This window comes from Ursus americanus, chromosome 17 (assembly GCF_024610735.1).
Source record: "Ursus americanus isolate L20-20 chromosome 17, mUrsAme1.1.p, whole genome shotgun sequence".
In the NCBI taxonomy this organism is placed as follows: domain Eukaryota; kingdom Metazoa; phylum Chordata; class Mammalia; order Carnivora; family Ursidae; genus Ursus; species Ursus americanus.
Genome location: NC_142143.1, coordinates 49,951,020 through 49,963,407, shown reverse-complemented (window position 1 = coordinate 49,963,407; position 12,388 = coordinate 49,951,020). Strand labels below are relative to the sequence as shown.

The 12,388-nt window shown below is 38.2% G+C and overlaps 1 protein-coding gene and 1 long non-coding RNA gene across 4 annotated transcripts in view; one reads left to right on the top strand and one right to left on the bottom strand.

The window, feature by feature from the left end:
- The window catches only part of C17H12orf56 (chromosome 17 C12orf56 homolog), an 87,856-nt gene that overhangs the window by 9,515 nt on the left and 65,953 nt on the right, over nucleotides 1-12,388 (bottom strand). For both annotated transcript variants that reach the window (XM_087869001.1, XM_045789671.2), the window contains exons 7-11: nucleotides 11,783-11,889; nucleotides 10,471-10,560; nucleotides 4,852-4,975; nucleotides 2,444-2,518; nucleotides 2,026-2,100 (exon numbers count right to left, since the gene is read on the bottom strand). In XM_087869001.1, the coding sequence (XP_087725127.1) occupies nucleotides 2,026-2,100; nucleotides 2,444-2,518; nucleotides 4,852-4,975; nucleotides 10,471-10,560; nucleotides 11,783-11,889 (471 nt within the window). The remainder of the gene's footprint in view (nucleotides 1-2,025; nucleotides 2,101-2,443; nucleotides 2,519-4,851; nucleotides 4,976-10,470; nucleotides 10,561-11,782; nucleotides 11,890-12,388) is intronic.
- LOC123787178 (uncharacterized) overlaps nucleotides 1-12,388 on the top strand; it is a 76,757-nt gene that overhangs the window by 34,922 nt on the left and 29,447 nt on the right. The gene's annotated exons all lie outside the window — the stretch shown is intronic.

Here is a 12,388-nt window from a genome sequence, read left to right as displayed (position 1 = left end):
TTTGGGGAAATGAGAAGAGATGGGATAAATTTTTATAGAATTAATTCAGCAGATATTTATTGAATATCCGTTATGTGCCTACCACAACAGACATAGCTCCCACCATCATGGCACTTGGAGTCTTTTGGGGGAGAATGACATTGTGTCAGTCTTGACAGACTGGGTTATACTGCAGTGACAAAGTCCACGAAATACTGTGGTAACAAATTTCACAACAAAGGTTTACTCCTTGCTCACACTGTATGTCTCTTATGGGTTGGCAGGGGGTTCTATTCACTGTAGTCACTGAGGACTGTATGGAGTGCTGCCACTCACCATGCCAGAAGGAAAAGAGAATGCAGAGAAGCATGCATTTGCTCTTAAACCTTCTGGCAAGAAGTGACACAGGCTACTTATGCTCACATTCCATTGGCGAAAGCAAAAACAGAGAATATCAAGTGGGGAGGGAAGTACAATCCTACCATGTGCCTGGAAGGAGAAAGAGCCAGAACGTATGTGGGCACTAATGGCTACCACAGGGAAGAACCAAACAGTAACACCAACAAAGGCCAACTGCAACAGTAACAAGTCCTGTGAAGGGAAGGAGGAAGACACCAAGCTATGACTAAGCGCGCCAATAATGGGGAATCTGATCTAGTCAGAGGTGAGAAAATCATCCCCCCACCCTGCCCCAGAAAGGGGCACTGAGGCCTGAAGGATTAGTAGAATTTAACGTGGAGAAAGGAGGGCATTTCAGACAGACAGAAGGAACAGTGAAGGTCCTGTGATGGAGTTGGGGGTGTTGGAGGTGGGCAGTGAGTAAGAGGCCCACATAAGGAACGTGAGGGACTAGATGAGCCTTGTAGGCTATCTCTTTTTTTATGAGAGATTTAAAGCAAGGCACGACACAATCAGGCTTTTTTTAGTAGATCCCTTTGACTAGTCTGGTGGGAAAATAGGGACAGACCATGCAGATGTGATTATAATGTCAAGGACAGAGACGGTACTATGGACTAGGATAGTGGTAGCCAGGACAGAGTGCCCCGATGATCCCAAGTGTTAATTCATACTCGCCACCTCATACTCGGTGTTTAAGATAAATGTTCAGGGGGCACCTGGGTGGCTCAGTCGGTTAAGCAGCCTGCTCTTGATTTCAGCTCAGGTCATGATCTCAGGATCCTGGGATCCAGCCCTGTGTTGTCAGGCTCCCTGCTGGGGGGGGGGTGTCTCCTTGAGGAATCTCTTCCTCTCCTCTGCCCCTCCCTCCTGCTCACTCTCGCACTCTCTCTCTCAAATAAATCTTTTTTAAAAAGACAAACATTGATATTTTCACTTACTTATACAGCTAGTATTTTAATATATTCTGTTTCCTACAGAATATATTTTAGGGTTTTTTCATGAAATGAAGATCACATTTAAGAGATCATTTCAGGGGGGCGCCTGGGTGGCTCAGTTGGTTAAGCATCTCATTTTTTTTTTAAGATTTTATTTATGTATTTGACAGAGAGAGACAGCCAGCGAGAGAGGGAACACAAGCAGGGGGAGTGGGAGAGGGAGAAGCAGGCTCTTAGTGGAGGAGCCTGATGTGGGGCTCGAACCCAGAACACTGGGATCACGCCCTGAGCCGAAGGCAGATGCTTAACCACTGTGCTACCCAGGTGCCCCATAAGCATCTCATTCTTGATTTTGGCTCAGGTCGTGATCTCAGGGACATGAGATTGAGCCCTCCTTCAGGCTCTGTGCTGAGTGTGGAGCCTGCCTAAGATTGTCTCTCTCTCTCTTTCTGCCCCTCCCTGCTCATGCTCTCTCTCTCAAAAAAAAAAAAAAAAAAATTAAAAGGCTATCATTTCAGTACGCTAAGCACTCACGCCCCAAATATAAAAATGCTTTATTTTAATTAAATAATAAAACCATCAGATTTACATTTTGCTTCTGTTTTATAAATATGACTACTTAAGATAAAATTTGTATTTTATTAATCAAGCACAAGAGCACCTGTTTAATTAGTTATGAGTGAAGGTTTTGTTTTCGCTTCTCTGTACTTACTATGGGAGGACGACTTTGTAGAAAGGACATCATCCAGCTAATAGCAAACTTTGTTGATCCCAATCCAAGATTGCCCTGAAAGACTCAAGGGAATAAACAAGTTATGTTCATGAAGTCCAAATTGTACATGAAAGGATATTCATTCTCAAATACATTTTATCTTGATTAATGAAATCTGTATAATCAGTATTTAGAAAAAAATTGAAAAAATAAAATCAGTATTTAGGAAAATAAACAGGATGAGTACTTAAGAGCAAAGGTAGTATTTAAGTCAGCTGATTTTGGAGACCATCTCTAATACAAGCATATTAAAGGTATATTATTATTCATGTGGTATATAACCATAGGTATGTAATAGTTATATGATACGGATAACGATCATGCAATATAATATGTATGATAAAAATATATATCGTACCTGCTGAAAGACAAGAAGTATTTCATATAAAAGTGCCGTAGCTGTATCTGTATATTCCACGATAAGCTTCTGTAACTAGAATTTTGAATAATCAAGACAATATAATTGGCAGTGCCAAAAAAAATGGCAATTTCTCCTGGTTACCATTAGGTACTTACAGAAAAATTTTTGATTAACTGAAAATATGAGTGTGGTCAGTTTTCCCATTCTGTTTGGTTCAGACATTCTCAAAAAAAAAAAAAATGGCGCTCATAAAAAGACTACACATTGAATAATGTCTAAGAAAGTGGATCAGGGAAAGAAGATACAATGGCCCACAGAATACTAACACACCAAAAACTGCATACTTGATTTGCAAAACCATTCAGATCAATAACCCTACATCCTTTCAAGACTACTAAAATATGCTCCCTAGAATTAAGGTAGGAGATTTTCTGGGAAATTTAGGCTTATGCCCAGCGTGAACTACAACTCCCTTTGTAAAATGAGTAAATATAGGGCTTAGAGACCTTTTTTTTTTTTTTTTGCCCTCAAGAACTCCAGTTAGTGAGGCTGTCTTCTAGCCTCAAGTAACTCTTCTAGCCCATATGCCACTTGGTGCATGGGAACTATGTCTGTGGACCAACACATCTTCCCTGACACTATTCCTTGCAAGAAAGAGCTCTAGTTTGAAATCTCCCGCTCTGTTAGACCTTGGAACCAAAACGTATATGATCTGCTCATGGCTGCACTGATAGCCCAGGTGCAAAAGATCTCCAAGTCCAAAAGCAGGAAACTCGGACCTATCTATTCTGCCCACTAATCTGGAAATACCAGAGGCAGTCAAGTCAGCTAATCCAAAACCAAATTCCTTGTGTCCCTTTTGAACCTACTCTTCTTGCTGTAATTCTTAGCTGACACCCAGGCCAGAATCTAAAAGTCATCTAATCTTCACAATTATTTTCACATCAACATATCGATGCAATTTCCTAAAAATTTCTGGAATCTATCCTCTTTACAACTACCATCCCTTTTCTTTTCTTCATTAATTTACTCAACAAATATGCGTCAGACACTGTAGTAAGTGTTGGGGTTACAATGGGGAAGCAACAGAGACATGGACCGTGCCCTCATGGAAGATAGTGGGGAACAAACAATAGTCTAACAATCGAATACATAATTGCATCGTTGCTAACTGAGACAAGAGCTCTGAAAGAAGAGTACAGGAAGTTAGGAGAGCTCTAAAATGAAGCCTAAGTCTCATTTCGGGCGTCGAGGATAGGTTCACTCTGGCCTCTGTCATTCCTCATCTGGACGACTGCACTACCTTCTTACCCCCGCCGGAGTCTTGCTTCCATCCCACTCGTTAATCCCTCATCCACTTACTCCACTGTTGAAAATGGTATCATAGGTACTCCACATACTCTCTAATATTCATATATATGAATCGTTCTATAATAGTCATACATATGAATATTATATTCATGTTATATTTAATTAACATCTGTCTCTCTAACCAGACTATAAACCAGTGAGGGCAGAGGTTGGGTCTGTTTTGCTTCTCGTTTGGACCCCACTGCCTGCACACTGTTTACCTCAGAGTTTCCGTAAATATTTATTGAGGGAATGAATACATCTAAGAGTTTTCTAAAACATAACTCTAATTCTGTGTTTAAGAACTATCAAGTCATATCCCATCCTTTAAAAAAAGTTCTGTGTTGTCCTGCTCAAAATAAACTAATAATAAGCTGATTTATTCTCTCAGAACATGTGCTTTCTAGGTCGTCTGATATTGCTAATGTTTTAGTAAAACCTTAGAAAAACAGGTAATTCTCACTGAGTTTGTGCTACTTAGATAGGTAAGGAGATGGTAAACTAAGGCAAGAGAGTTAACCCTAAAATCTTTTAAACACAGTGCTTTTTTGGGCACCAAGGGGGTTCAGTTGGTTAAGCATCTGCCTTCAGCTCAGGTCATGATTCAGGGTCTGGGGATCAAGTCCTGCATCAGGCTTCCTGCTCAGCGGGGAATCTGCTTTTCCCCCTCCGCCTCCCTCCTGCTCTCTTTCTCACCCTCGCTCTCTCTCAAATAAATAAATAAAATCTTAAAAAAGAAAAAAAGGACAGTACTTTTTTACTATTAGGCCTCTACTGTGGAATTACATATACATACATATACATATACATTAGACAAATAGATTTATCTAATGCATACTGAATACTAATTTTTCCTTAGTATACATACTTTAAAACATATAAAATAGATACATTAATATTGACAGACTAGCTATCCAAGTTTTGAGGTTAATGGCAAAATATTTACTCTTTAATTATATTTCTATATTCTACAATGTTTTGGTCCACATTAGAAGACAGGAAGCCAGGGCACCCCTATATATTATATATAGTCTACCCCCAAATTCTCAACTCACCTCAGCATCAAAAGACATCTCAACTAAAGTTGAGTCAGCCACCAACTGGATATCAAACACAGGACAAGATTTTGGAATCTGAGGTTCACTAATTAAAATTACCAAAAGATTAAACAATGTTCCCCTGAAAAAAAATAAATAAAAGGCAATTAATGAATAAAGTTTGAAAAGTAAAACAGTAAAGCCAAGTTTGCAGACATTGAATAGAATTAAAAATATAAAGCATTGCAGACCATTCTTGAATGAACTTTTGGATCCTTGGACATGCAAACAATTGAGTGGTGGTAAAACATTTAAATGAAAATATATAATCTTGGTCTTTTGACTCAAAGCAAGTTTTGTTTTGTTTTGTTTTTTTTAAAGAGAGCATGCACAAGTGTGAGCGCAGGGGTTGGGGGGGCAGAGGGAGAGGAAGAGAGAGGATCTTAAGCAGGCTCCATGCCCAGCACACAGTCTGACAGGGACTCAATCTCACGACACTAAGATCATGACCTGAGCTGAAATCAAGAGTCCATCTCAACAGACTGAGCCACCTAGGTGCCCCTCAAAGCAAGTATAATTCTAGAAGTTCACATAGCTTAGAAAACTTAGTAAGTCTGGACTTAAGGGAAGTTTGGGAGATTTCAATTATAGCAGTTTTTTATAAAGGGCTCTCCCCGTGCCCCAAAGGGCTTTTTATGGACTGTTTATTCCAGGCAATATTATAGTCAAATAGATTCTGTGGTCGAGAGAGGTATAGGAAATACTTGGCTAAACCAAATTCATTGGATATCTTTACTGGACTCCTCAAAAGCTTTCATATGCTCACATGCACTGTATATCTCTGCGACAAGAAACTGCCATACGAAGCATTTCTTAAAATGCTTACTTAATCACAGGTTTTTCTGACTCTAGAACTGTTTTTAAAATTTTTTAATTAAGATATGGTTGACAACTGAATATTAGTTTCAGATGTACAAGATAGTGATTCAGCAATTATATGCATTATCAGTTGCTTTCCATGATAAGTGTAGTTACCATCTGTCACCAAATGAAGTTATTATAATATGATTAACTATATTCCCTATGCATCCCCATGACTTACTTATTTTATAACCGGAAATTTGTACCTTTTAATTCCCTTCACCTATTTTACCCATCCCCCCATTCCCCTCCCATTTGGCAACCACTTGTTTGTTCTCTGTATTTATGACTCAGTTTCTCTTTTCATTGTATTTGTTTACTTTGTTTTTTTAGATTCCATGTATAAGTGAAATCATATGGTATTTGTCTTTGACTCATTTCACGTAGGATACTACCCTCTAAGTCCATCCATGTTGTCACAAATGGCAAGATTTCATTCTTTTTTATAGCAAAATAATATTCTATTGTATGTATGCACAGCATCTTCTTTATTCATCTATCGGTAGATATTTAGGTTGCTTCCATATCTTGGCTATTGTAAATAATGCTGCAGTAAATATAGGGTTGCATATATCTTTTTGGATTAGTGTTTTAATTTTCTTTGGATGACTACCCAGAAATAGAATTACTGGATCATATGGTACTTATATTTTTAGTTTTTTTGAGGAACCTCCATACTGTTTTCCAGAGTGGCTGCACCAATTTATATTCCCACCAACAGTTCAAAAAAAAAAAAAAAAAAAGAGGATGGAGCTCTTCTTTTAAACAAAGCATTTCAGAGGCTGACTGTTCCACTGAAGACTACTAGCTGTTAGTTAATAAAACTAGTGTTACTTTAAGTCTTTTCCTTTCAAAAGCAGTATACTATCCATTAACCTACACTAATAACTCACTTAAATTGTTACTGTATGTTTGAATAATATACTCTATTATTCAAAAAGGAAAAAGGAAAAAAATCACAGTCCAAATGGAGCATTCTGAGGAGATGGGATTTGGCAATACCGTCTTCATATGTGTTATAAAATTCATGTACAGTTGAAAAGGAGCCAAGAGCAGATCACTAGGAAAATCAGTTGGCTAACTGAAGACAGTATCAGAGTAGCTTTGACAGATGGCAGTAGTAAAAGAATGTACAGATAGGACTATATAAAAACCCTCTATAATCATAAGCATTCTTTTCATAATGGAATAAAAGAGACTATAAACAATCGCTGTTTAGTAATATTTAAGGCTTCCTAATCTTTTTACCGTCACTTAAATCATTACCATGATTAGAAGTTCATGATTAACCAAAATTTTAATAAAAACAGAATTCCCCTCCTTTCTCCAACTCAAAAAGCAAGTCAGTTCTTATATCTGCAAAAGAGGAATCATGTCAGCACACTTCTCAAAAAAGCCGGGTATGTCCTACAGGATATTTGTTAATGTTTTATTCGGGCTACTTTAAAATGGCCAGTCTTAACTTTTAGAAGACCCTTCCAAAATCAACAAAACATTTCATTTAGAAGCTTTTCCTGATATTAAGTTTGAAATGACATTCCATTTACTGTTCTATTTAATTAAAGTCCTTTATTTTCAGCAACAGCTTATTTTCAAAGTGTCACATATCCAGGGTTAAGGGAAGGAAATCTCAAATTCTGGGTCACTTTCTGTGATAATATATGAATTCAACCATAACAGGATTAAAATATGAATGGATTTATGGCACATTTCAAGAAGAATACAATTGAACTGAGTTGAGCTAATAAAATCTTTACTTATGAAAAAAAATAAAGAGAAAAATGCTGAAATGATTAAATACTTTTTTATTTGCTCAAATGGAATTCAATTTGAAATCTCCTCCTTCTGCCGACACTATTTAAAATCCGCTAGGTCAATAATAGAAGAAATTTTAATCTAAATGGTAGTTTCCTCCCAAAAATACAGACTTAGAAGATTGACATCCCAGCCTTAAAAAATGGTGCCAATTTTGATACTTTCATTGTTTAAATGGTTATTATTTCCAATGTGAGAATTTTGAATGCATTGCAATATATTTTATGATATATATATATAGACCTTGAAAGGCAAACTCATGGTCTCATAAGTCGGGACTGTGTTATTATGGTAGGCGGAATTCTAATATGGCTTCCAAGATTTTTGCCCCTGGTACATATACCCTAAATAATCCCTTCCCCTTAAGTATGGACAGGACCTGTGAATATATTAGGCTCTTACTCTTGTGACTATGTTATGTTAGATGAGAAAGGTAAAGGGATTTTACATACATAATTAAGATTCCTAATTTGTTGACTTTTGAGTTAATCAAAGGGAGATTATCCTAGGTGAGCCTGATTATTCATTTGAGCCCTTTAAAGAGTGCTTAGAGCTTCTCTGAGCTCAGAGATAGTTTCCTGCCAAAAAGCAAGCCATCATGAGTTTATAGCTATAAAGAAATTAATTCTGGCCACAAAAACCCAAATGAGCTTGAAAGATGACCCCAAGCCTCAGATGCAACTGCAGCCCTGGCCAACACCTTGACTGCCACCTTGTGAGAGCCAGAGCAAGATGATCCAACCTGAGTTATGTCCAGATTTCCTGATCCACAGAAACTGTGGGATAAACAATTTATATTGTTTTAAGACACTGAGTTTGCAGTAATATGTTACAGGGTAATAGAAGACTAATGCAGTTATATTAGACATTAACTGTGCTAGTTAAGGCTACAGGTAACAAGACTTGACCCTGTGCATGTAAAAATTGGCTGAAAAGTTAGTATCATGACCAGACTCTATTATAGCAATATAATATATGCATTGAAATACATGAAAAGAATTAGTCACATCAGGAGAGAGGCTTGCTATAGTAGGGCTGATGTGGCCAAACCAAGTTGAGACAGAACAGTTAAAACAGAGCAGAAGTTAGCAAGAATGATGGTTTTTCAACTTGGACAGAGAGAGGTAGACAAAAAGGGTAACATGATTTAGCAATAATTCAGTGTGGCAAGATAGAAATATAAGAAGTAATCTCGATCTCTATCCTGGAGATTGGGGGAGTGGTACTATCACCTGCATAGAGAAGTATACAGAGGGGGCACCTGGCTAGCTCAGTTGGTAGACCATGCGACTCTTGATCTCAGGGTTATAAGTTCAAGCCCCATGTTGGGTGTAGAGATTACTTTAAAAAAATAAAATTTAAAAAAAAGTATTCAAAGAAAATAATAGGGTGTGTCTTCCTTGTTTGCTGTAAAGCAGGGGTCAACAAACTATGGCCTGTAGGCCAAATAGCCCAGAGCCTGTTTTTATAAGTAAAGCTTTATTGGAACAGAGCTGTGCCCATTCATTTATATATTGTCTGTGACTGTTTTTATGCTGCAGTGGCAAAGTTGAGTAGCTACATCGGAGACTATGTGGCCTGAAAAGCCAAAAAGGTTTACTCTATGGCCCTTTATAGAAATGTTTGGCCATCCTGGCATACAGCATAATACGCCCATAGTCCCTGGCACATAGCAAGTTGCTTAAGAAATGTTCATGGATATTATCATCGAAATTCATTTGTTAAGTTCTCTAATAAATAGCCAGGACAAACATTACTAAAATTTTTTATTCTTCTCCCTGGTTCAAATGTTTTAGAGCCCATGGCCCTCATTTTCCTTCTACTTTCTAATACAGAAAATTTAAATAAACAGTTGATGAGGGTAGAAAAAAAATTAAGATTATAGTTGGAACACTGGCTCAGGATGTAATTCATAGTCTATAAATCATATAAAAAGCTCAAGCAGATAAAATACAAAATATGCAAACATATTTTCTGTGGCAAAGAATGCTATTGTCCCCCTACTATACATTCTTTCATTCTTCCTTTTAATAATAGGTGTCCCTATCACCATCCAAAGTTTAGCTAGGTACAGAGCCATGCAACTACAGACACATTCAACTTCTCTTGCAGCTAGATATGGGCATATGCCTAAAGTTCTCATCAATAGAATGTGAGCAGAAAAGTCTTCTATCCCTCTCTTTAAAAGGAAATTTGCTTGCCTTCTACTTCTCTTCCTGCATCCCATAGGGTTTAATGAAGTCACAAATTTCAGCCAGCTTCAACCATGGGGACAGAGATAACATAATAAAAAATGTTAGAGCAACAGAAGGGAAGGAACCTAGGTCTCTGGCTGATCTTCTGGAGGAAAGCTTAACTATCTACTCTGGACTAGTATGTGAAAAAGATGTAAATTTCTATCTTCTGTGGGCCACATAGTTTAGTGTATCTGTATTACAGCAGCTTACTCTGTATGTTAACAAACCCCCCCACGGTCGTTCACTTCAAGGTCACACAATTATATATTAAATGAAGCTACTATTAACCTACTATTGCCTTTGCAATGTAATCTTTCTGTTATGTGGGTTTAAGGGTACTCTGTAAAATTCTAGTGAAGAACCCCTGGCTTTTAATGTATGATGGGGCATTTGGGCTTCTTCAAGTTCAGCAGACAATGACCAAAGATAAAATTACGCTAAGAAAATCTTTGCGCCTTTAATAATCCAGAGAGACAGAGAGAACTCACTATGTACCAATTAATCTGCTCATCACAGAAGGAAGTGGAGAGACAAAGGAGATTAATATACTTATAAGGGAACTGAAGAGAGAAATAAGAGAGCTGTGAGTTTTGGAAGACACTCAGAAGAGTAGTTGATGGATTTTAACTACAAGGTGCCCGTGTCGTCTTCTAAAAGACCTCACTTCTTAGCTGCCAACGTATTCAGGCGTGATGACTCAGTTTCTGTTTCTCTGAACATTAGTCCCAGAGTCTGTATAATTTCAATGCATGCTCTAGAAAACAAAGAGAAAAAAGCACAGAAGTGGCATGATTGCATTATAAGTTCAGAATTTCACAAAATTAGTAATCCCTGGTAGAATTGCTCTCCAATATCTATATAGAAAAATGTACGGGAAGGAAATTCTTTATGTTAATCGTCAACATTGGTTGAGTGCCTACTCTGTGACTGCTACATAGTAAACACTCAACAATATTTGTTGAATGAATTAATTGATAGCTGAATGTCAGGATTAAAAGTCATTTTCATGGTGTTTTTGTCCTTAACATTTTTTTCTGATAATCACACAGTATTTTATAATTATTTTTAGAGGTGCTTGGGTGGCTCAGTTGGTTAAGCATCTGCCTTCAGCTCAGGTCATGATCCCAGGGTCCTGGGATCAAGCCCCACATTGAGCTCCCTGCTCAGTGGGGAGTTTGCTTCTCCCTCTCCCTCTGCTACTCCCCCTGCTTGTGTGCGCTCTCTCTCTGTCAAATAAATAAGTAAAATCTTAAAAATAAATTAAAAAATAAAATTATTTTTAATAATTTTAACTTTTTCAAGTAAGTAATATTTGGCTCAAAATTTCAAAGGTAAAGAAGAGAATACAGTGAAAGGTGTCTTTCCTCCAGATGCCCATTTGTGGGGGAGGGGGGGACAAGCAATATTACTAGTTTCTTATATAGCCTTTCTTTCTTTATTTTTTTTTTTTAAGATTTTATTTAAGAGAGAAAGAACGAGTGGAGGGGGAGGAGGGGGGGACAGAGGGAGAGGGAGAAGCAGACTCCCCACTGAACAGGGAGCCCCATGAGGGGCTCAATCCCAGGACCCGGAGATCATGACCTGAGCTGAAGGCAGACACTTAACTGACTGAGCCACCCAGGTGCCCCCATAGCCTTTCTTTAAAAAGTAGAACAGGGGCGCCTGGGTAGCTCAGTCAGTTAAGTTTCCAACTCCAGATTTCAGCTCAGGTCATGATCTCAGGGTTGTGAGATCTAGCCTTGTGTCAGACTCTGAGCTGGGCATGGAGCTTGCATAACGTTTTCTCTCTCACTCTTCCTTTGCCCCTCCCCCCCTTAAAATGTAGAACAAAATGAATGCTGTTTTTAAAAATCTATGTGAAGCAAAACTTGCAGCACCATTAATCATTAATACAGTATATATTTTGTCCAGTGCCTTCCATTTATCTTTAATATCCTAGGGGAAGAAAAATCTATGACTATCCAGTTGGTACTTACACCAGCTCATCAGCCCTTTGGCTTTTATTTTGAAGTGTGCTCTTATCTCTAGACTCTGGCAAGTACTCATGAAGTTTGTTCACCAGGAAATAGAAAAGGTCACTAGTCTGTGAAAGCAAGCAGGAAAGAAGATGGTTATTAGGTATCAGGTGGTAAAACTCTATCTTTACATAATAAAAATATGAAGAAATTATTTATACTCTGGGGACGAAGTAAATCATAATATCTCTCATTAATAATAGTATAACCCAAATTGAAAACACTTTTTTTTTTTTAAAGATTTTATTTACCTATTTGACAGAGATAGAGACAGCCAGCGAGAGAGGGAACACAAGCAGGGGGAGTGGGAGAGGAAGAAGCAGGCTCATAGCAGAGGAGCCTGATGTGGGGCTCGATCCCACAACGCCGGGATCACGCCCTGAGCCGAAGGCAGACGCTTAACTGCTGAGCCACCCAGGCGCCCCTGAAAACACTTTTTACTTAGAACCAGGAGACCACTGTTCTGGGGAACAGAGCCAGAGCTAAAGCCTGGGGGGTGAGACTAAGAGATGCCCAGTAGGCTCGGCTCTACCATTAATATTGAAGACCCTCCAGAAGTAGGTATAG